This window comes from Oncorhynchus masou, chromosome 12 (genome assembly GCF_036934945.1).
Source record: "Oncorhynchus masou masou isolate Uvic2021 chromosome 12, UVic_Omas_1.1, whole genome shotgun sequence".
In the NCBI taxonomy this organism is placed as follows: domain Eukaryota; kingdom Metazoa; phylum Chordata; class Actinopteri; order Salmoniformes; family Salmonidae; genus Oncorhynchus; species Oncorhynchus masou.
In genome coordinates, this window is record NC_088223.1 from 19,830,723 (window position 1) to 19,855,547 (window position 24,825).

Sequence of the window (24,825 nt, forward strand, 5' to 3'; positions counted from 1 at the left end):
AGGAAGATACACTAACAGAATGGACGGTTCTAGTTCTTATTGTAGAGGGAAGATACACTAACAGAATGGACGGTTCTACTTCTTATTGTAGAGGGGAGATACACTAACAGAATGGACGGTTCTACTTCTTATTGTAGAAGGGAGATACACTAACAGAATGGACGGTTCTAGTTCTTATTGTAGAGGGAAGATACACTAACAGAATGGACGGTTCTACTTCTTATTGTAGAAGGGAGATACACAAACAGAATGGACGGTTCTACTTCTTATTGTAGAAGGGAGATACACTAACAGAATGGACGGTTCTACTTCTTATTGTAGAGGGAAGATACACTAACAGAATGGACGGTTCTAGTTCTTATTGTAGAGGGGAGATACACTAACAGAATGGACGGTTCTACTTCTTATTGTAGAAGGGAGATACACTAACAGAATGGACGGTTCTAGTTCTTATTGTAGAGGGGAGATACACTAACAGAATGGACGGTTCTACTTCTTATTGTAGAGGGGAGATACACTAACAGAATGGACGGTTCTAGTTCTTATTGTAGAGGGAAGATACACTAACAGAATGGAAGGTTCTAGTTCTTATTGTAGAGGGGAGATACACTAACAGAATGGACGGTTCTAGTTCTTATTGTAGAGGGGAGATACACTAACAGAATGGAAGGTTCTAGTTCTTATTGTAGAGGGGAGATACACTAACAGAATGGACGGTTCTAGTTCTTATTGTAGAGGGGAGATACACTAACAGAATGGACGGTTCTAGTTCTTATTGTAGAGGGGAGATACACTAACAGAATGGACGGTTCTACTTCTTATTGTAGAGGGGAGATACACTAACAGAATGGACGGTTCTACTTCTTATTGTAGAAGGGAGATACACTAACAGAATGGACGGTTCTAGTTCTTATTGTAGAGGGGAGATACACTAACAGAATGGAAGGTTCCAGTTCTTATTGTAGAGGGGAGACACTAACAGAATGGAAGGTTCTAGTTCTTATTGTAGAGGGGAGATACACTAAAAGAACGGAAGGTTCTAGTTCTTATTTTAGAGGGGAGATACACTAACAGAATGGAAGGTTCCAGTTCTTATTGTAGAGGGGAGATACACTAACAGAATGGAAGGTTCTAGTTCTTATTGTAGAGGGGAGATACACTAACAGAATGGAAGGTTCTAGTTCTTATTGTAGAGGGGAGATACACTAAAAGAACGGAAGGTTCTAGTTCTTATTTTAGAGGGGAGATACACTAACAGAATGGAAGGTTCTAGTTCTTATTGTAGAGGGGAGACACTAACAGAATGGAAGGTTCTAGTTCTTATTGTAGAAGGGAGATACACTAAAAGAACGGAAGGTTCTAGTTCTTATTTTAGAGGGGAGATACACTAACAGAATGGAAGGTTCTAGTTCTTATTGTAGAGGGGAGACACTAACAGAATGGAAGGTTCTAGTTCTTATTGTAGAGGGGAGACACTAACAGAATGGAAGGTTCCAGTTCTTATTGTAGAGGGGAGATACACTAACAGAATGGAAGGTTCTAGTTCTTATTGTAGAGGGGAGACACTAACAGAATGGAAGGTTCTAGTTCTTATTGTAGAGGGGAGACACTAACAGAATGGAAGGTTCTAGTTCTTATTGTAGAAGGGAGATACACTAACAGAATTGAAGGTTCTAGTTCTTATTGTAGAGGAGATATACACTATATATCATTCCAAGTGTCAGAGTTAGATGAGTTCAGCTGTGCTCTCCAGTTAGATAGAGTGTGTGTTTGGTCTATCAGAGAGAGTGTGTGTTTGGTCTATCAGAGAGAGTGTGTGTTTGGTCTATCAGAGAGAGTGTGTGTTTGGTCTATCAGAGAGAGTGTGTGTTTGGTCTATCAGAGAGAGAGTGTGTTTGGTCTATCAGAGAGAGTGTGTTTGGTCTATCAGAGAGAGTGTGTTTGGTCTATCAGAGAGAGTGTGTTTGGTCTATCAGAGAGAGTGTGTGTTTGGTCTATCAGAGAGAGTGTGTGTTTGGTCTATCAGAGAGAGAGTGTGTTTGGTCTATCAGAGAGAGTGTGTTTGGTCTATCAGAGAGAGTGTGTTTGGTCTATCAGAGAGAGTGTGTTTGTTCTATCAGAGAGAGTGTGTGTTTGTTCTATCAGAGAGAGTGTGTTTGTTCTATCAGAGAGAGTGTGTTTGTTCTATCAGAGAGAGTGTGTTTGGTCTATCAGAGAGAGTGTGTTTGGTCTATCAGAGAGAGTGTGTTTGGTCTATCAGAGAGAGTGTGTTTGGTCTATCAGAGAGAGTGTGTTTGGTCTATCAGAGAGAGTGTGTTTGGTCTATCAGAGAGAGTGTGTGTTTGTTCTATCAGAGAGAGTGTGTGTTTGTTCTATCAGAGAGAGTGTGTTTGGTCTATCAGAGAGAGTGTGTTTGGTCTATCAGAGAGAGTGTGTTTGGTCTATCAGAGAGAGTGTGTGTTTGGTCTATCAGAGAGAGTGTGTGTTTGGTCTATCAGAGAGAGAGTGTGTTTGGTCTATCAGAGAGAGTGTGTTTGGTCTATCAGAGAGAGTGTGTTTGGTCTATCAGAGAGAGTGTGTTTGGTCTATCAGAGAGAGTGTGTGTTTGGTCTATCAGAGAGAGTGTGTGTTTGGTCTATCAGAGAGAGAGTGTGTTTGGTCTATCAGAGAGAGTGTGTTTGGTCTATCAGAGAGAGTGTGTTTGGTCTATCAGAGAGAGTGTGTTTGTTCTATCAGAGAGAGTGTGTGTTTGTTCTATCAGAGAGAGTGTGTTTGTTCTATCAGAGAGAGTGTGTTTGTTCTATCAGAGAGAGTGTGTTTGGTCTATCAGAGAGAGTGTGTTTGGTCTATCAGAGAGAGTGTGTTTGGTCTATCAGAGAGAGTGTGTTTGGTCTATCAGAGAGAGTGTGTTTGGTCTATCAGAGAGAGTGTGTGTTTGTTCTATCAGAGAGAGTGTGTGTTTGTTCTATCAGAGAGAGTGTGTTTGGTCTATCAGAGAGAGTGTGTTTGGTCTATCAGAGAGAGTGTGTTTGGTCTATCAGAGAGAGTGTGTGTTTGGTCTATCAGAGAGAGTGTGTGTTTGTTCTATCAGAGAGAGTGTATGTTTGTATCAGGGGAGCTGCTACTGACTGAGAAGTCTCTCTGGGCTTGGAGGCTTAATGAGGATGTCATGTAGCTGTGCGTGTGTGTGTGTGTGTGTGTGTGTGTGTGTGTGTGTGTGTGTGTGTGTGTGTGTGTGTGTGTGTTTCAGACCACTGACGCCCTCTCAGCCAGTAAATGCTGTGTCCAGAGCCCTGGGCTAGCCTATAATGAGGGTCTGCTGGGAAAGACAAGCATTTGGTTGGATTCAGGGCTGTTCAGTACAGTGGGGTGACTGGAGACGGCTGACTGTGTGTGATTGAATGGGGGGTGTACGTGTGTGAGAAAGAGAGGGTGTGTGTATGTGTGTGTCTTGCTTTGACTGTGTGAGTCTCCAATGTGTGTTTTGACTCTGCAATCACACAGCATGACCCTGGCTCTCCTCTCCCTCCCTGGCTCTCCTCTCCCTCCCTGGCTCTCCTCTCCCTCCCAGGCTCTCCTCTCCCTCCCTGGCTCTCCTCTCCCTCCCTGGCTCTCCTCTCCCTCCCTGGCTCTCCTCTCCCACCCAGGCTCTCCTCTCCCTCCCTGCCTCTCCTCTCCCTCCCAGGCTCTCCTCTCCCTCCCTGCCTCTCCTCTCCCTCCCAGGCTCTCCTCTCCCTCCCAGGCTCTCCTCTCCCTCCCTGCCTCTCCTCTCCCTCCCTGTCTCTCCTCTCCCTCCCAGGCTCTCCTCTCCCTCCCTGCCTCTCCTCTCCCTCCCAGGCTCTCCTCTCCCACCCAGGCTCTCCTCTCCCTCCCAGGCTCTCCTCTCCCTCCCTGGCTCTCCTCTCCCTCCCTGGCTCTCCTCTCCCTCCCTGGCTCTCCTCTCCCACCCAGGCTCTCCTCTCCCTCCCTGCCTCTCCTCTCCCTCCCAGGCTCTCCTCTCCCTCCCTGCCTCTCCTCTCCCTCCCAGGCTCTCCTCTCCTCCCAGGCTCTCCTCTCCCTCCCTGCCTCTCTCCTCTCCCTCCCTGCCTCTCCTCTCCCTCCCAGGCTCTCCTCTCCCTCCCTGCCTCTCCTCTCCCTCCCAGGCTCTCCTCTCCCTCCCAGGCTCTCCTCTCTCTCCCTGGCTCTCCTCCCCTCCCAGGCTCTCCCTCTCCTCCCTGCCTCTCCTCTCCCTCCCTGCCTCTCCTCTCCCTCCCAGGCTCTCCTCTCCCTCCCTGCCTCTCCTCTCCCTCCCTGGCTCTCCTCTCCCTCCCAGGCTCTCCTCTCCCTCCCTGCCTCTCCTCTCCCTCCCAGGCTCTCCTCTCCCTCCCAGGCTCTCCTCTCCCACCCAGGCTCTCCTCTCCCTCCCTGGCTCTCCTCTCCCTCCCTGGCTCTCCTCTCCCTCCCAGGCTCTCCTCTCCCACCCAGGCTCTCCTCTCCCTCCCAGGCTCTCCTCTCTCTCCCTGGCTCTCCTCTCCCTCCCTGGCTCTCCTCTCCCTCCCTGGCTCTCCTCTCCCACCCAGGCTCTCCTCTCCCTCCCAGGCTCTCCTCTCTCTCCCTGGCTCTCCTCTCTCTCCCTGGCTCTCCTCTCCCTCCCTGGCTCTCCTCTCCCTCCCAGGCTCTCCTCTCCCTCCCTGGCTCTCCTCTCTCTCCCTGGCTCTCCTCTCCCTCCCTGGCTCTCCTCTCCCACCCAGGCTCTCCTCTCTCCCCAGGCTCTCCTCTCTCTCCCTGGCTCTCCTCTCCCTCCCTGGCTCTCCTCTCCCTCCCAGGCTCTCCTCTCCCTCCCAGGCTCTCCTCTCCCTCCCAGGCTCTCCTCTCCCTCCCTGGCTCTCCTCTCCCTCCCAGGCTCTCCTCTCCCACCCAGGCTCTCCGCTCCCTCCCAGGCTCTCCTCTCCCTCCCTGGCTCTCCTCTCCCTCCCTGGCTCTCCTCTCCCCCCTGGCTCTCCTCACCCCCTGGCTCTCCTCTCCCTCCCTGGCTCTCCTCTCCCCCTGGCTCTCCTCTCCCTCCCTGGCTCTCCTCTCCCTCCCTGGCTCTCCTCTCCGTCCCAGGCTCTCCTCTCCCTCCCAGGCTCTCCTCTCTCTCCCTGGCTCTCCTCTCCCTCCCAGGCTCTCCTCTCCCACCCAGGCTCTCCTCTCCCTCCCAGGCTCTCCTCTCCCTACCTGGCTCTCCTCTCCCTCCCAGGCTCTCCTCTCCCTCCCTGGCTCTCCTCTCTCTCCCTGGCTCTCCTCTCCCTCCCTGGCTCTCCTCTCCCTCCCTGGCTCTCCTCTCCCTCCCAGGCTCTCCTCTCCCTCCCAGGCTCTCCTCTCCCTCCCTGGCTCTCCTCTCTCTCCCTGGCTCTCCTCTCCCTCCCAGGCTCTCCTCTCCCACCCAGGCTCTCCTCTCTCTCCCTGGCTCTCCTCTCCCTCCCAGGCTCTCCTCTCCCACCCAGGCTCTCCTCTCCCTCCCAGGCTCTCCTCTCCCACCCAGGCTCTCCTCTCCCTCCCAGGCTCTCCTCTCTCCCTGGCTCTCCTCTCCCACCCAGGCTCTCCTCTCCCTCCCAGGCTCTCCTCTCCCACCCAGGCTCTCCTCTCCCTCCCTGGCTCTCCTCTCCCTCCCTGGCTCTCCTCTCCCCCCCTGGCTCTCCTCTCCCACCCAGGCTCTCCTCTCCCACCCTGGCTCTCCTCTCCCTCCCTGGCTCTCCTCTCCCACCCAGGCTCTCCTCTCCCACCCAGGCTCTCCTCTCCCACCCAGGCTCTCCTCTCCCACCCAGGCTCTCCGCTCCCTCCCAGGCTCTCCTCTCCCTCCCTGGCTCTCCTCTCCCTCCCTGGCTCTCCTCTCCCTCCCTGGCTCTCCTCTCCCTCCCTGGCTCTCCTCTCCCCCCCTGGCTCTCCTCACCCCCTGGCTCTCCTCTCCCTCCCTGGCTCTCCTCTCCCACCCAGGCTCTCCTCTCCCTCCCTGGCTCTCCTCTCCCTCCCTGGCTCTCCTCTCCCTCCCTGGCTCTCCTCTCCCACCCAGGCTCTCCTCTCCCTCCCTGGCTCTCCTCTCCCTCCCTGGCTCTCCTCTCCCTCCCTGGCTCTCCTCTCCCCCCCTGGCTCTCCTCTCCCACCCAGGCTCTCCTCTCCCACCCAGGCTCTCCTCTCCCACCCTGGCTCTCCTCTCCCACCCAGGCTCTCCTCTCCCACCCAGGCTCTCCTCTCCCACCCAGGCTCTCCTCTCCCACCCAGGCTCTCCTCTCCCACCCAGGCTCTCCTCTCCCTCCCTGGCTCTCCTCTCCCTACCTGGCTCTCCTCTCCCTCCCTGGCTCTCCTCTCCCTACCTGGCTCTCCTCTCCCTACCTGGCTCTCCTCTCCCTCCCTGGCTCTCCTCTCCCTCCCTGGCTCTCCTCTCCCTCCCTGGCTCTCCTCTCCCTCCCTGGCTCTCCTCTCCCCCCCTGGCTCTCCTCTCCCCCTGCCTCCTCCCCGCATGGGGTTCCAGTCAACATCACGGTGGAGAAACTCCACCTCAGCAAAATGCCACTTCCTGCCCCCGCCGTAACCTTCCGCTGAGACAGAGACCGCTTCCAAAATGGCACCCTATTACCTACAGTACTTTTGCCCTGAACCCTATTGGCCCTGCATCAAAAGTAGTGCACTATATAGGGAATAGGATGCCATCTGGGACACAGACAGCTTACCAGGCCCAAAGCCCAGTGAGACAAGCAGAGACAGAGGCAGACCAGCATTTAACACTCCTTGGGAATGAGGTGGGGCTGCCGGAAAAGACAGAATAAAAGAAGGAATGGAGGAGAGATGAAGTACGTACTCTGTGCCGCTCTCCACCATCTGTGTGAGCAGTGAGATGCCGTCCAGGTTGATGAACTCCTGGGCGAAGGTGACGTCTCTGGAAGAGTTGGCCAGGTCCTTCAGAGCCTCCAGCTTGGCATCCATACTGGATGACTGGATCCTCTCGTGGAGCTGGGCCGCTGTCTGAGACTGGAGAGGAGGGGGGAGACAGCCGGGGAGACGGCAGAGACAGGGGTTATACACCGGATATACACTGAGTGTACAAAACATTAAGAACACCTGCTCTATCCATGACAGACTGACCAGGTGATTCCAGGTGAAAACTACGATCCCTTATTGATGTCACTTCAATCAGTGTAGACAAAGGGGAGGAGACAGGCCCTAAAGAAGGATTTGTAAGCCTCGAGACAACTGAGACATGGATTGTGTATTTGTGCCATTCAAAGAGAGAATGGACAAAATACAATATTTAAGTGCCTTTGAACTGGGTATGGTAGTTGATGCCAGGCGCAAACGGTTGTGTCAGGAACTGCAACACAGCTGGATTTTTTACACTCAACAGTTTCCCGTGTGTATCAAGAATGGTCCACCACTCAAAGGACATCCAGCCAGCTTGACACAACTGTGGAGTCAACATGGGCCAGCATCCCTTTCGACACCTGGTTGAGTCCATGCCCTGACAAATTGAGTCTGTTCTGAGGTCAAAAGGGGGCAGGGGGGTGGTTTGGGGTGCAACTCAATATTAGGAAGGTGTTCTTAATATTTTTTACACTCAGTGTACGCATGTATGTGGATATATGTATACACATACAGTGAAATTATACAATGACTATGAGGTTAAAGTGCAGTTTAATTTGAAGGTATTTTCAATCATATCAGATGAACTGTTTAGAAATTACAGCACTTTTTGTACATAGTCCCTCCATTTTAGGGGACCAAAAGTATTGGGTTAAATTCACTTATGTGTATTAAAGAAGTCAAAAGTGTAGTATTTGGTCCCTTATTCCTAGCACGCAAGGATTACTTCAAGCATGTGACTCCTCAAACGTGAACACATTTGCAGTTTGTTTTGGTTGAGTTTCAGATTATTTTTGGCCCAAATAATGAATCCAGCAAATAAATCCAACAATTATGTAGAGTCACATGCTTAATGTAGTCATTGCATGCTGAGTACAGAGCCAAAACAAACAAATGTGTCACTTTCCCAAAGCTGTTGGAGCTCACCATATATCCACTGTACATAGGGTCAAGTCAGGGGTAATAGAAAAGGCAGCTGTCTGAGACTGGCGTCAAAAGGTTGCATGGGTACCTGTTTGTGCCACTCCTTGTCATGCCAAACATGATGACACAAACAAACTAGTACCCAGGCTAGTCGAAAGGAGAGAGAAAATAGTGCCCACTCACTCTGCCCAGAGTAGGTGAAAACCTGCTTTGGTGATGAAATTTCACTTCCTTATGTTACATTTTACCAAGGCAAATATGATTCTTCATGTTCTGAATCATTCCATGGGGTCCTTCTCTAACATAACATTAACATCATAACCAAAAAGTCGGATTTTGTAACCTAATACAGATGATAATAAGCACTGAGCTCTGACAGAGTGGCAGCTTTATTTAGCAACGTTTGAGGAGTTTACATGTTGTGGTAGTCGTTTGAGGAGTTTACATGTTGTGGTAGTCGTTTGAGGAGTTTACATGTTGTGGTAGTCGTTTGAGGAGTTTACATGTTGTGGTAGTCGTTTGAGGAGTTTACATGTTGTGGTAGTCGTTTGAGGAGTTTACATGTTGTGGTAGTCGTTTGAGGAGTTTACATGTTGTGGTAGTCGTTTGAGGAGAGAAAGGCACAGAGAGAGAGAGAGAGAAAGAGAGAGTGCGAAAGAGAGAGAGAGAGAGAGAGAGAGAGAGAGAGTGAAAGAGAGAGAGAGCGAAGAGAGAGAGAGAAGGAGAGAGAGAGAGAGGGGGGAGACAAAGAGAAAGAGAGCGAACAAGGGAGAGAGACGGAAAGAGAGAGCGAAAGAGAGAGAGAAAGAGTGAAAGAGAGAGAGAAAGAGAGAAAGAGAGAAGGAGAGAGAGAGAAAGAGTGTGAGAGAGAGAAAGAGTGAGAGAGAGAGAAAGAGAGAAGAAGAGAGAAGAAGAGAAAAAGAGAGAGAAGAGAGAGAGAAAGAAAGAGAGAAGAAGAGAGAAAGAGAGAAAGATGTAGGATCTTTGCAATGCAGAACATTCACAATAAGTCGTTTATTTGAGGTTTAAAAAGGCTTCTGAAGTTTGTCATTTCAATTTTGAAATGTGATTTTCCCTTACTAAAAAATGATCAACCCCTACCAAAATGTACATGAACTATAATCCACATGATAGTTCATATTTCCTGTTGCTGCAGGGTTATTTTCCTGCTGTATCAAACTGTCTCAACGTAGGATCCTACATCTGTATACAGTTCTTGAGGTCTTGTGTGGATGGAGCTGCTCATCTATTATACAGTATGTATGCTAAATCAGAACTTCTCCTTTACAGTCATGTCATTAGCTTGGACTGTTATTGGCTTCAAGGGAGAAGCCAGGCCATAACAAGAATGCAGAGAAGGTGAAAACAAAAGATATCTATCTAACCCTCAGAGTATACTGGAGCAGACGTTTCTGCATGGGCCCGTCTTGAGTGATTTTCCCCCTAACAGCAGACACTCTTCCAGGACTCTCACCCTCTCTATCTATCCGAGGGGTTAGAGGAAGAGGACGGGAGGGAGGGAGGCGGGGACAGGCAAGATTAAGATGTCATGATAGGGATGGCAGACACTCTCAGTCAAAATGCTCAGTATCTAACTAAATCTTCATGTTACGAACAGGAAGGCAGGAAGGCAGGATGGCCGAATGGTTGTGTAAGTTGAATGAGTCATTTAACTTAAACATAAAATGTGTCTTTCCACTTAACTCTGAAATTCCCCTTTACTCTGAAATGTGAGTTTCAACTTCACTGTTAAATAGAGAAAAGGTTAAAAAAAATATCAAAAGAAGATTTAGACTTATAAAATGAAACTATTGGAGGTCAAAGACTCTTCCTCTTCCAATATGTTTTAGGACCACTTGATGAGTATATAACCAAAACTTACAGGAGATGTTGTTAGTCGCAGTATCGAACCATTCTTTATGTCACTGCGATTCTGCGGTGACAAGAAAAGGGACAACTTTGAGGTGTGATTTCAAATTGAACATATACACAATACACACAGTTTTACTGTTGAGTTGCAACATTACAATCAATATGCATATTATCATTGTTTAGTCCAATATGACAGAGATAACAAGAAAGTAGATGCCAACCTTTTCCGTGATGTAGAAATGAGTGGAATCAGCATTTTGCAGAGCAAAGTTTTCGTGGTTCCCCAAAGACCAGCTGAAAACGAAAATGAAAAACAAAATACTTCTGAACTTTGAAATGAAAGAACACTGCATCTCTCAATGACAGAGAAACACTTAGAGCCAAGAGCTTTTTTATTTAAACGCAGCACAGAAATGCATAAATATGAGCATTTTTATGAAGGTTATGAGAGCCAGACAGAGAGAGAGAGAGAGAGAGTGCACTCTGGACAGTGGTGAGACAACTTCAACAGGAGAAAGAGCAGGATCAGGAGAAGAACAGAGCACTCGAGGAGAGGATCAGACTGATGGTGGAGGAGAGGGTGAGGGGGACGGAGGAGAGGTTGAGGGGGACGGCGTGTGACAGAGAACAACCCACTAGAGAGGTGGCCACCCCCACAGAGAAGCCAGCAGAACAGCCCACCTCAGCACCCGACAAAAGTCTCGACACCACAGCAGAACAGTCCACACCAAACCCTGACCAGAGTCGACATCACAGCAGAACAGACAAATGAAGAACCCCAAGCCCAGCGGCTCTCACCCCCTCTGAGCACACCCCCTGTCAGCCACCCTGATAGCCCTTCTGACAACCCCCCCACACCCACTGAGGACAAACACAAGACACATATTGTACTACTTATGGACTCAAATGGGAAATATATAGAAGAAAAAAAACTTTTTCCCAAGCACAGTGTGTCTAAACTCTGGTGTCCAAACACCCAGCGCGCCCTCGACCTTCTGTCTGAGGACCAACTAGGCTCACCCAGCCACATAATAATACACACAGGCACAAACGACCTGAGAGCACAGCAGGAAAGGGTGGCCACAGCACTGAAGGGAGTGATTGAAAAGGCTTCTTCTACTTTCCCCAACGCACAAGTGGTTAACTCCACCCTGCTACCACGAAAAGACTTCCACCCTGCCACAATACAGCGGGTAAACACAAGTATTTCCCGTGTCTGTGCCTCAAAACCAAATGTTTTCCTGGCCCACCACTCCACCCTGGACTTGAACAGCCTCTATGACCAGGTCCACCTCTACAAGGCAGCACAGCACCTTTGCCCGAACCCTAAAGGACATCGCTCTCAAACGTATCCCCAACACTTCACACAGGAGCAACAGATCAATAGACACCCCACCCAGACCAGCGAGACACCCTCCCAGACCTGCAGGACTACCCCCTGGACCTACACATAGAGGACCCACGCCAAGAGGAATTACATCCAGACCACAGCACACCCAGACAAATCCACACCCCAACCATGCCCACACCCCATTTAGGCCCCCTCAGATCAGACCTATGCCACTCCTGCCCACCCCATGCACCCCACCCCCGCAAAGAGGGCCTCAACATGGAAGCCACACATACGCCCAGGTAGTGAGCGGGCAAACAGTCCCAACCCCCACTCTCACACTCGCCCAAGCCAATGGCATGTACCAGATGCTCAGCAGGATCTGCTCACACTTACTGGCCTGAGGCCAAACCACGACCAACAACATTGGACACTCTGGAACAAAAAGCCTTCACCATATCATCCTGGAATATCCAAGACCTGAGGTCATCTGTCTTTGGCCTAAAGAGCAGAAATCCAGACTTCACCAAATAAATCGGTAATACAGACATTGTCATCCTGCAAGAAACCTGGTATAGAGGAGACGGACCCACTGGTTGCCCTCTAGGTTACAGAGAGCTGGTAGTCCCATCCACCAAACTACCAGCTGTGAAACAGGGAAGGGACTCAGGGGGTATGCTAATTTGGTATAGAGCAGACCTAACTAACTCCATTCAATTAATCAAAACAGGAACATTCTACATTTGGCTAGAAATTCAAAAGGAAATTATCCTAACAGAGAAAAATGTCCTTCTGTGTGCTACCTATATCCACCCACTAGAATCCCCATATTTAAATGAAGACAGCTTCTCCGTCCTGGAGGGGGAAATCAATCATTTCAAGGCCCAGGGACATGTACTAGTCTGTGGTGACCTAAATGCCAGAACCGGACAAGAACCTGACACCCTCAGCACACAGGGGGACAAACACCTGCCTGGAGGTGACAGCATTCCTTCCCACATATACCCCCCTAGGCACAACTATGACAACATAACCAACAAAAACGGGTCACAACTCCTGCAGCTCTGTCGCACGCTGGGTATGTACATAGTCAATGGTAGGCTTCGAGGGGACTCCTATGGTAGGTACACCTATAGCTCATCTCTTGGCTGTAGTACTGTAGACTACTTTATCACTGACCTCAACCCAGAGTCTCTCAGAGCATTCACAGTCAGCCCACTGACACCCCTATCAGACCATAGCAAAATCACAGTCTACTTAAACAGAGCAATACTCAATCATGAGGCATCAAAGCCAAAGGAACTGAGTAACATTAAGAAATGCTATAGATGGAAGGAATTCAGTTTGGAAACCTACCAAAAAACAATTCGGCAACAACAAATACAATCCCTTTTAGACAATTTCCTGGGTAAAACGCTCCACTGTAATAGTGAAGGTGTAAACTTGGCAGTAGAAAATTTTAACAGTATATTTGACCTCTCAGCTTCCCTATCAAATCTAAAAATCTCAAATAGAAAACCGAAGAAAATTAACAACAATAACAAATGGTTTGATGAAGAATGCAAAAATCTAAGAAAGAAATTGAGAAACCTGTCGGAAAACCTGAGTCAACGCCTTCACTATGGTGAATCACTAAAACAATACAGAAATACACTACGGAAAAAGAAGGAACAGCATATCAGAAATCAGCTCAATGTAATTGAAGAATCCATAGACTCTAACCACTTCTGGGAAAATTGGAAAACACTGAACAAACAACAACACGAAGAATTATCTATCCAAAATGGAGATGTATGGGTAAACCACTTCTCTAATCTTTTTGGCTCTATAACAAAGAATAAAGAGCAAAAACATATACATGATCAAATACAGATCTTAGAATAAACTATTAAAGACTACCAGAACCCACTGGATTCTCCAATTACATTGAACGAGTTACAGGACAAATTAAAACCCTCCAACCCAAAAAGGCCTGTGGTGTTGATGGTATCCTCAATGAAATGATCAAATATACAGACAACAAATTCCAATTGGCTATACTAAAACTCTTTAACATCATCCTTAGCTCTGGCATCACCCCAATCCACAAAAGTGGAGACAAATTTGACCCCAATAACTACCGTGGAATATGCGTAAACAGTAACCTTGGGAAAATCCTCTGCATTATCATTAACCTGTTACATCTATGGGGGCGCTATTTCATTATTGGATAAAAAACGTGCCCGTTTTAAGCGCAATATTTTGTCACAAAAAGATGCACGACTATGCATATAATTGACAGCTTTGGAAAGGGGACACTCTGATGTTTCCAAAATTGCAAAGATATTGTCTGTGAGTGCCCCAGAACTGATGCTACAGGCGAAACCAAGATGAAACTTCAACCAGGAAATGAGCAGGATTTTTGAGGCTCTGTTTTTCATTGTCTCCTTATATGGCTGTGAATGCGCAAGGAATGAGCCTGCCCGATCTATCGTTTCCCCAAGGTGTCTGCAGCATTGTGACGTATTTGTAGGCATATCATTGGAAGATTGACCATAAGAGACTACATTTGCCAGGTGTCCGCCCGGTGTCCTCCGTCGAAATTGGTGCGTCATCTTCAACTGCACGTCTTTTTCCAAGCGATGCACCGGAGAAAGTAGACTACCACGAACATATATCAATGAAGAGATATGTGAAAACACATTGAGGATTGATTCTAAACAGCGTTTGCCGTGTTTCAGTCAATATTATGGAGTTAATTTGGAAAACAGTTCGCCATTTTGATGACTAAATTTTCGTTTTTTCTTGGTACCCAAACGTGATATACAAAACGGAGCGATTTCTCCTACACAAAGAATCTTTCAGGAAAAACTGAACATTTGCTATGTAACTGAGCGTCTCCTCATTGAATACATCCGAAGTTCTTCAAAGGTAAATGATTTTATTTGAATCCTTTTCTGGTTTTTGTGCAAATGTTGCCCGCTAAATGCTACGCTAAATGCTACGCTAGCTATCAATACTCTTACACAAATGCTTGTTTTGCTATGGTTCAAAAGCATATTTTGAAAATCTGAGATGACAGTGTTGTTAAGAAAAGGCTAAGCTTGAGAGCTAGCACATTCATTTCATTTGCGATTTTCATAAATAGTTAACATTACATTATGCTAATGACCTTGAGGCTATAACTGGATACAGGTTTTTTTCATAGCCAAACGTGAACAAAACGGAGCGATTTGTCCTACACAAATAATATTTTTTTGAAAAACTGAACATTTGCTATCTAACTGAGAGTCTCCTCATTGAAAACATCTGAAGTTCTTCAAAGGTAAATGATTTTATTTGAATGATTTTCTTGTTTTTGTGAAAATGTTGCTGGCTGAATTCTAGGCTTATAGCTATGCTAGCTATCAATACTCTTACACAAATGCTTGTTTAGCTATGGTTGAAAAGCATATTTTGAAAATCTGAGATGACAGTGTTGTTAACAAAAGTCTAAGCTTGAGAGCAAATATATTTATTTCATTTCATTTGCGATTTTCATGAATAGTTAACGTTGCGTTATGCTAATGAGCTTGAGGCTATAAATAGAATCCCGGATCCGGGATTGCTCGACGCAAGAAGTTAACAGCAGACTCGTACATTTCGTCAATGAAAACAATGTACTGAGCAAATGTCCGTACAACACCCTGCACACCCTAATTGACAATCAAACAAACCAAAACAAAGGCAAAGTCTTCTCATGCTTTGTTGATTTCAAAAAAGTCTTCAACTCAATTTGGCATGAGGGTCTGCTATACAAACTGATGGAAAGTGGTGTTGGGGGTAAAACATACGACATTATAAAATCCATGTACACAAACAACAAGTGTGCCGTTAAAATTGGCAAAAAACATGTTGGGTTAGACAGGGATGCAGCTTAAGTCCCACCCTCTTCAACATATATATCAACGAATTGGCGCGGGCACTAGAAAAGTCTGCAGCACCCGGCCTCACCCTACTGGAATCCGAAGTCAAATGTCTGCTGTTTGCTGATGATCTGGTGCTTCTGTCACCAACCAAGGAGGGCCTACAGCAGCACCTAGATCTTATGCACAGATTCTGTCAGACCTGGGCCCTGACAGTAAATCTCAGTAAGACCAAAATAATGGTGTTCCAAAAAAGGTCCAGTCACCAGGACCACAAATACAAATTCCATCTAGACACTGTTGCCCTAGAGCACACAAAAAACTATACATACCGTGGCCTAAACATCAGCGCCACAGGTAAATTCCACAAAGCTGTGAACGATCTGAGAGACAAGGCAAGAAGGGCATTCTATGCCATCAAAAAGAACATAAATTTCAACATACCAATTAGGATTTGGCTAAAAATACTTGAATCAGTCATAGAGCCCATTGCCCTTTATGGTTGTGAGGTCTGGGGTCTGCTCACCAACCAAGAATTCACAAAATGGGACAAACACCAAATTGAGACTCTGCACGCAGAATTCTGCAAAAATATCCTCCGTGTACAACGTAGAACACCAAATAATGCATGCAGAGCAGAATTAGGCCGATACCCACTAATTTTCAAAATCCAGAAAAGAGACGTTAAATTCTATAACCACCTAAAAGGAAGCGATTCCCAAACCTTCCACAACAAAGCCATCACCTACAGAGAGATGAACCTGGAGAAGAGTCCCCTCAGCAAGCTGGTCCTGGGGCTCTGTTCACAAACACAAACACACCCTACAGAGCCCCAGGACAGCAGCACAATTAGACCCAACCAAATCATGAGAAAACAAAAAGATAATTACTTGACACATTGGAAAGAATTAACAAAAAAACAGAGCAAACTAGAATGCTATTTGGCCCTACACAGAGAGTACACAGCGGCAGAATACCTGACCACTGTGACTGACCCAAAAATAAGGAAAGCTTTGACTATGTACAGACTCAGTGAGCATAGCCTTGCTATTGAGAAAGGCCGCCGTAGGCAGACATGGCTCTCAAGAGAAGACAGGCTATGTGCTCACTGCCCACAAAATGAGGTGGAAACTGAGCTGCACTTCCTAACCTCCTGCCCAATGTATGACCATATTAGAGAGACATATTTCCCTCAGATTACACAGATCCACAAAGAATTCGAAAAAACAAATCCATTTTTGAAATACTCCCATATGTACTGGGTGAAATTCCACAGTGTGCCATCACAGCAGCAAGATTTGTGACCTGTTGCCACGAGAAAAGGGCAACCAGTGAAGAACACACACCATTGTAAATACAACCCATATTTATGCTTATTTGTTTTATCTTGTGCCCTTTACCATTTGTACATTGTTAAAACACTGTATATATATATATATATAATAAGATATTTGTAATGTCTTTATTGTTTTGAAACTTCTGTATGTGTAATGTTTACTGTTAATTTGTATTGTTTATTTCACTTTATATATTCACTTCATATATTATCTACTTCACTTGCTTTGGCAATGTTAACACATGTTTCCCATGCCAATAAAGCCCTTGAATTGAATTGAAATGAGAGAGGGAGAGAAAGAGAGCAAGAGAGAGAGAGAAAGAGAGCGAGAAAGAGAGAGAGAGAGAGAGAGAGAAAGAGAGAGAGAGAGGGGGAGAGAGAGAAAGAGAGAGAGGGAGAGAAAGAGAGAGAGAGAAAGAGAGAGAGAGAGAGAGGGAGAGGGAGAGGGAGAGAGGGAGAGAAAGAAAGAGAGAGAGAGAAAGAGAGAAAGAGAGAGAGAGAGAGAGAGAGAGAGAGGGAGAGGGAGAGAGGGAGAGAGGGAGAGGGAGAGAGAGAAAGAAAGAGAGAGGGAGAGAGGGAGAGAGGGAGAGAGAAAAACATTTCCTTACCCTTCGCACACTTCTTTTATAATGGCCGAGAGGGGCTTTTTCTGAGAAAAGAAGAATGAGTAATCAGAAACAACAGTTCATCCTCATTAGAACACAAGGACCTTTAAGGACAGCTACTTCAAATGGAAGTGGGGGAACATTGACTCTATCGGAGAAGGATACAGTAGAAATACACTGCTCGGGAACAACTACTTTATATAACATTAAAGGAGATTCAGATAGAACCAGAGAGGATTCTTCAGAGAACATTTTAACTAGCCTGGTCCTAGGTCTGTTTGTGCGGTCTTTCCAAATCCTATGTTCATTATCACACCAGTTGGCAAGATGGCAACAACAGATCTGGGACCAGTCTATGTTTATAACATCATGCAGGGTGGAGTGGTACAACTTTAGTGGTCAGTGGTTAAGGATCTGGACAGCCAGGTCTAAGTCCCAAACGGCACCCTTTCCCCTACATAGTGGAATACTTTTGACCAGGGCCTATAGGGCTCTAGTCAAAAGTAGTGCACGATGTAGGGAATAGAGTTCTGTTTGGGATGCACTTCATATGTTCTGCTGTTGAATCAACAACCATCTGAACATCATTATAGTTCCATAAAAGATTTCAAATGGTATTGTGTACAGCTATAAAGTCTCTCTCCAGACAGAGGGAACAAGGGAGGGAGTGGTGTTGTCTGTTATGGAACGACTGTGACAGCCAGTATTAACTCTCTACTGCAGTGTTCCCCATTCCGTTGAGAGTGTACTGCAGGGAAGAGGGGGCACTCTGTAACACTGCATGCACACACACACACCTCTTCTCTCCCTATCCTCCTGTACCCTTACTAAGGCTTCAAGCAGTCCTATTCCTCTCTCGCTCAGTCTCTCTACCTCTCCCTCTCTTGCTCTACCTCCCCCTCCCTCTACCTGCCCCCTCCCTCTCTCTCACTCTACCGCCCCTCCCTCTCACTCTACCCCAACTCACCCTACCCCCCCTCCCCCCTCTCTCCACCCCCTCTCTCTACATCCCCCCTCTCTCTCCTTACCTCCCCCTCTCTCCTCACCCCCTCCCCCTCTCTCTACCTCCCCCACCCTCGCTACCTCCTCCTGCTCTCCTCCATCTCTCTACCTCCTCCCTCTCTCTACCTTGCTACCTCCTCCCTCTCTCTACCTTGCTACCTCCTCCCTCTCTTTACCTCGCTACCTCCTCCCACTCTCTACCTCCTCCCTCTCTCTCTCCCCTAACCCCCCTCTTCACCTCCCCCACATCTCTCAACCTTGCGACCTCCTCCCTCTCGCTACCTCCTCCCTCTTTCAACCCCGCTACCTTCTCCTTCTCTCTACCTCCTCCCTCTCTCTACCTCCTCCCTCTCTCTACCTCCTCCCTCTCTCTACCTCCTCTCTACCTCCTCCCTCTCTACCTCGCTACCTTCTCCTTCTCTCAACCCCGTTACTTCCTCCCTCTCTCTACCTAGCAAACCTCCTCCCTCTCTCTACTGCGTTACCTTCACCGTCTCTATACCTCAATACCTCCTCCCTCTCTCTACCTCGCTACCTCTTCCCTCTCTCTACCTCCTCCCTCTTTCAACCTCGCTACCTCCTCCCTCTCTCTCTCTCTCTACCTCCTCCCTCTCTCTCTCTCTCTACCTCCTCCCTCTCTCTCTACCTCCTCCCTCTCTCTCTCTCTCTACCTCCTCCCTCTCTCTCTACCTCCTCCCTCTCTCTCTCTCTCTACCTCCTCCCTCTCTCTCTACCTCCTCCCTCTCTCTCTCTCTCTCTCTCTACCTCCTCCCTCTCTCTCTCTCTCTCTCTACCTCCTCCCTCTCTCTCTCTCTCTCTCTCTCTACCTCCTCCCTTTCTCTCTCTCTACCTCCTCCCTCTCTCTCTCTCGCTACCTCCCTCTCTCTCTCGCTACCTCCTCCATCTCTCTACCTCCTCCATCTCTCTACCTCCTCCATCTCTCTACCTCCTCCATCTCTCTACCTCCTCCATCTCTCTACCTTGCTACCTCCTCCCTCTCTCTCTCTCTACCTCCTCCCTCTCTCTCTCTCTACCTCCTCCCTCTCCCTCTCTCTCTACCTCCTCCCTCTCTCTCTCTCTACCTCCTCCCTCTCTCTCTCTCTCTCTCTACCTCCTCCCTCTCTCTCTCTCACTACCTCCTCCCTCCCTCTCTCTCGCTACCTCCTCCATCTCTCTACCTCCTCCTTCTCTCTACCTCCTCCATCTCTCTACCTCCTCCATCTCTCTACCTCCTCCATCTCTCTACCTTGCTACCTCCTCCCTCTCTCTACCTCGCTACCTCCTCCCTCTCTCTCTCTCTCTCTACCTCCTCCCTCTCTCTCTCTCTCTCTCTCTCTCTCTCTCTACCTCCTCCCTCTCTCTCTCTCTCTACCTCCTCCCTCGCTACCTCCTCCCTTTCTCTCTCTCGCTACCTCCCTCTCTCTCTCGCTACCTCCTCCATCTCTCTACCTCCTCCATCTCTCTACCTCCTCCATCTCGCTACCTCCTCCATCTCGCTACCTCGCTACCTCCTCCCTCGCTCTACCTCGCTACCTCCTCCCTCTCTCTACCTCATCCCTCTCTCTACCTCATCCCTCTCTCTACCTCATCCCTCTCTCTACCTCATCCCTCTCTCTACCTCATCCCTCTCTCTACCTCATCCCTCTCTCTACCTCATCCCTCTCTCTACCTCATCCCTCTCTCTACCTCATCCCTCTCTCTACCTCCTCCCTCCCTCTACCTCACTACCTCTCTCTACCTCACTACCTCCTCCTTCTCTATACCTTGCTACCTTCTCATTCTCTCTACCTCGCTACCTCCTCTCTCTCTCTCTCTCTCTCTCTCTCTACCTTGCTACCTCCTCCCTCTCTCTACCTCGCAACATCCTCACTCTCTCTAACTCGCTACCCCCTCTCTCTACCTTGCTACCTCCTCCCTACATCCTCACTCTCTCTACCTTCTCATTCTCTCTACCTCGCTACTTCCTCACTCTCTCTACATCGCTACCTCCTACTTCTCTCTACCTTGCTATCTCCTCCCTCTCTCTACCTCGCTACCTCCTCCCTTTACCTCGCCACCTCCTCCCTCAATCTACCTCGCTACCTCCTCCCTCCCTCTACCTCGCTACCTCCTCCCTCCCTCTACCTCGCTACCTCCTCCCTCCCTCTACCTCGCTACCTCCTCCCTCCCTCTACCTCGCTACCTCCTCCCTCCCTCTACCTCGCTACCTCCTCCCTCCCTCTACCTCGCTACCTCCTCCCTCCCTCTACCTCGCTACCTCCTCCCTCTACCTCGATACCTCCTCCCTCTACCTCGCTACCTCCTCCCTCTACCTCGCTACCTCCTCCCTCTACCTCGCTACCTCCTCCCTCTACCTCGCTACCTCCTCCCTCTACCTCGCTACCTCTCTCTACCTCACTACCTCCTCCCTCTACCTCGCTACCTCCTCCCTCTCTCTACCTCACTACCTCCTCCTTCTCTCGACCTCGCTACCCCTTCTCTCTACCTTGCTACCTCATCCCTCTCTCTACTTCGCTACCTCCTCCCTCTCTCTACCTCCTCCCTCTCTCTACCTCGCTACCTCCTCCCTCTCTCTACCTCGCTACCTCCTCCCTCTCTCTACCTCACTACTTCCTCCTTCTCTCTACCTCGCTACCTCCTCCCTCTCTCTACCTCGCTACCTCCTCCCTCTCTCTACCTCGCTACCTCCTCCCTCTCTCTACCTCGCTACCTCCTCCCTCTCTCTACCTCGCTACCTCCTCCCTCTCTCTACCTCGCTACCTCTCTCTACCTCGCTACCTCCTCCCTCTCTCTCTCCTCCCTCTCTCTACCTCACTACCTCCTCACTCTCTCTACGTCGCTACCTCTACCTCACTACCTCCTCCCTCTACCTCGCTACCTCCTCCCTCTCTCTACCTCACTACCTCCTCCTTCTCTCGACCTCGCTACCCCTTCTCTCTACCTTGCTACCTCATCCCTCTCTCTACTTCGCTACCTCCTCCCTCTCTCTACCTCCTCCCTCTCTCTACCTCGCTACCTCCTCCCTCTCTCTACCTCGATACCTCCTCCCTCTCTCTACCTCGATACCTCCTCCCTCTCTCTACCTCGATACCTCCTCCCTCTCTCTACCTCGCTACCTCCTCCCTCTCTCTACCTCGCTACCTCCTCCCTCTCTCTACCTCCTTCTCTCTACCTCGCTCCCTCTCTCTACCTCCTCCCTCTCTCTACCTCTCTACCTCGCTCACTCTCTCTACCTCCTCCCTCTCTCTACCTCGCTAACTCCTCCCTCTCTCTACCTCGCTACCTCCTCCCTCTCTCTACCTCCTTCTCTCTACCTCGCTCCCTCTCTCTACCTCCTCCCTCTCTCTACCTCGCTCCCTCTCTCTACCTCCTCCCTCTCTCTACCTCGCTAACTCCTCCTTCTCTCTACCTCGCTAACTCCTCGCTCTCTCTTCCTCGCTACCTCCTCCCTCTCTCTTCCTTGCTACCTCCTCCCTCTCTCTACCTCGCCAACTCCTCCTTTTCTCTACCTCGCTACCTCCTCTCTACCTCGCTACCTCCTCCGTCTCTCTACCTCCTCGCTACCTCCTCCCTCTCGCTACCTCCTCGCTACCTCCTCCCTCTTGCTACCTCCTCCCTCTCTACCTCGCTACCTTCTCCCTCTCTCTACCTCGCTACCTCCTCCCTCTCTCTACCTCTCTACCTCGCTCCCTCTCTCTACCTCCTCCCTCTCTCTACCTCGCTAACTCCTCCCTCTCTCTACCTCGCTACCTCCTCCCTCTCTCTACCTCGCTACCTCCTCCCTCTCTCTACCTCCTTCTTTCTACATCGCTCCCTCTCTCTACCTCCTCCCTCTCTCTACCTCGCTCCCTCTCTCTACCTCGCTCCCTCTCTCTACCTCGCTAACTCCTCCTTCTCTCTACCTCGCTAACTCCTCGCTCTCTCTTCCTTGCTACCTCCTCCCTCTCTCTACCTCGCCAACTCCTCCTTCTCTCTACCTCGCTACCTCCTCTCTACCTCGCTACCTCCTCCCTCTCTCTACCTCCTCGCTACCTCCTCCCTCTCGCTACCTCCTAGCTACCTCCTCCCTCTTGCTACCTCCTCCCTCTCTACCTCGCTACCTTCTCCTTCTCTCTACCCCGTTACTTCCTCCCTCTCTCTACCTAGCAAACCTCCTCCCTCTCTCTACTGCGTTACCTTCTCCGTCTCTATACCTCTTTACCTCTACCTCTCTCTACCTCACTCCCTCCTTCTCTCTACCTCGCTACCTCCTCCTTCTCTCTACCTCGCTACCTCCTCCTTCTCTCTACCTCGCTACCTCCTCCTTCTCCCTACCTCGCTACCTCCTCCTTCCCTCTACCTCCTTCCTCTCGCTACCTCGCTACCTCCTCCCTCTCTCTACCTCGCTACCTCCTCCCTCTCTCTACCTCGCTACCTCCTCCCTCTCTCTACTTCGCTACCTTCTGCTTCTCTCTACCTCGCTACCTTCTCTCTTCCTTCTCCCTCTCTCTACCTCGCTACCTCCTCCCTCTCTCTACCTCGCTACCTCCTCCCTCTCTCTACCTCGCTACCTCCTCGCTCTCTCTACCTCGCTACCTCCTCCCTCTCTCTACCTCGCTACCTCCTCCCTCTCTCTACCTCGCTACCTCCTCCCTCTCTCTACCTCGCTACCTCCTCCCTCTCTCTACCTCGCTACCTCCTCCCTCTCTCTACCTCACTACCTCCTCCCTCTCTCTACCTCCTCTCTACCTCGCTCCCTCTCTCTACCTCCTCCCTCTCTCTACCTCTCTACCTCGCTCCCTCTCTCTACCTCCTCCCTCTCTCTACCTCGCTAACTCCTCCTCTCTCTACCTCGCTAACTCCTCCCTCTCTCTACCTCACTACCTCCTCCCTCTCTCTACCTCTCTACCTCTCTCTACCTCGCTAACTCCTCCTTCTCTCTACCTCGCTAACTCCTCGCTCTCTCTTCCTCGCTACCTCCTCCCTCTCTCTACCTCTCTACCTCGCTCCCTCTCTCTACCTCTCTACCTCTCTCTACCTCGCTAACTCCTCCTTCTCTCTACCTCGCTAACTCCTCGCTCTCTCTTCCTCGCTACCTCCTCCCTCTCTCTTCCTTGCTACCTCCTCCCTCTCTCTACCTCGCCAACTCCTCCTTCTCTCTACCTCGCTACCTCCTCTCTACCTTGCTACCTCCTCCCTCTCTCTACCTCCTCGCTACCTCCTCCCTCTCTACCTCGCTACATTCTCCTTCTCTCTACCCCGTTACTTCCTCCCTCTCTCTACCTAGCAAACCTCCTCCCTCTCTCTACTGTGTTACCTTCTCCGTCTCTATACCTCACTACCTCCCCCCTCTCTCTACCTCGCTACCTCTTCCCTCTCTCTACCTCCTCCCTCTTTCAACCTCGCTACCTCCTCCCGCTCTCTCTCTCTCTACCTCCTCTCTCTGTCTCTACCTCGCTACCTCCTCCCTCTCTCTCGCTCTACCTCCTCCCTCTCGCTACCTCCCCCTCTCTCTCTACCTCACTACCTCTCTCTCTCGCTCTACCTCCCCCTCTCTCTCTACCTCCCCACTCTCTATCTGTCTTGCTATCACCCCCCTCTATCTCCACCCTCTCTCTCCCTGTCTAGAGCATCCTCACCAGCCCCTCAGAGCTACAGTAGCTAGTTCTCTCTCTTTAGCATGTGCTGTACATAGATCAATTCTCAGACACTAAAAAACAAATGTTTGGGTAGAGGCCTGGGAGGCACAGCAGCAGAGTTACGCACACAAACACACACACACACACACACACACACACACACACACACACACACACACACACACACACACACACAGTGTTGCTATGTGATAGAGAGGCAGCAGCTCACTCTGTAGAGGCTCTAGTCTCAATGAGCTCCAGATCACTGAGCTGGCTGCTAGTCTCAATGAGCTCCAGAGCACTGAGCTGGCTGCTCGTCTCAATGGGCTCCAGAGCACTGAGCTGGCTGCTAGTCTCAATGGGCTCCAGAGGACTGAGCTGGCTGCTCGTTTCAATGGGCTCCAGAACACTAAGCTGGTTGCTCGTCTCAATGGGCTCCAGAGCACTGAGCTGGCTGCTCGTCTCAATGGGCTCCAGAGCACTGAGCTGGCTGCTAGTCTCAATGAGCTCCAGAGCACTGAGCTGGCTGCTCGTCTCAATGGGCTCCAGAGCACTGAGCTGGCTGCTCGTCTCAATGGGCTCCAGAGCACTGAGCTGGCTGCTAGTCTCAATGAGCTCCAGAGCACTGAGCTGGCTGCTCGTCTCAATGAGCTCCAGAGCACTGAGCTGGCTGCTCGTCTCAATGAGCTCCAGAGCACTGAGCTGGCTGCTCGTCTCAATGAGCTCCAGAGCACTGAGCTGGCTGCTCGTCTCAATGAGCTCCAGAGCACTGAGCTGCCTGCTCGTCTCAATGACCTCCAGAGCACTGAGCTGGCTGCTCGTCTCAATGAGCTCCAGAGCACTGAGCTGGCTGCTCGTCTCAATGAGCTCCAGAACACTTAGCTGGCTGCTAGTCTCAATGGGCTCCAGAGCACTGAGCTGGCTGCTAGTTTCAATGGGCTCCAGAGCACTAAGCTGGATGCTAGTCTCAATGAGCTCCAGAGCACTAAGCTGGATGCTAGTCTCAATGAGCTCCAGAGCACTGAGCTGGCTGCTAGTCTCAATGAGCTCCAGAGCACTGAGCTGGCTGCTCGTCTCAATGGGCTCCAGAGCACTGAGCTGGCTGCTCGTCTCAATGGGCTCCAGAGCACTGAGCTGGCTGCTCGTCTCAATGAGCTCC

General features: G+C 49.7%; 1 protein-coding gene across 3 annotated transcripts in view; it reads right to left on the reverse strand.

Moving 5' to 3' along the window:
- The window catches only part of LOC135549666 (engulfment and cell motility protein 1-like), a 216,435-nt gene that overhangs the window by 114,073 nt on the left and 77,537 nt on the right, over window positions 1–24,825 (reverse strand). For all 3 annotated transcript variants that reach the window (XM_064979847.1, XM_064979848.1, XM_064979846.1), the window contains exons 3-6: window positions 17,050–17,090; window positions 10,113–10,185; window positions 9,902–9,952; window positions 6,818–6,987 (exon numbers count right to left, since the gene is read on the reverse strand). In XM_064979847.1, the coding sequence (XP_064835919.1) occupies window positions 6,818–6,987; window positions 9,902–9,952; window positions 10,113–10,185; window positions 17,050–17,090 (335 nt within the window). The remainder of the gene's footprint in view (window positions 1–6,817; window positions 6,988–9,901; window positions 9,953–10,112; window positions 10,186–17,049; window positions 17,091–24,825) is intronic.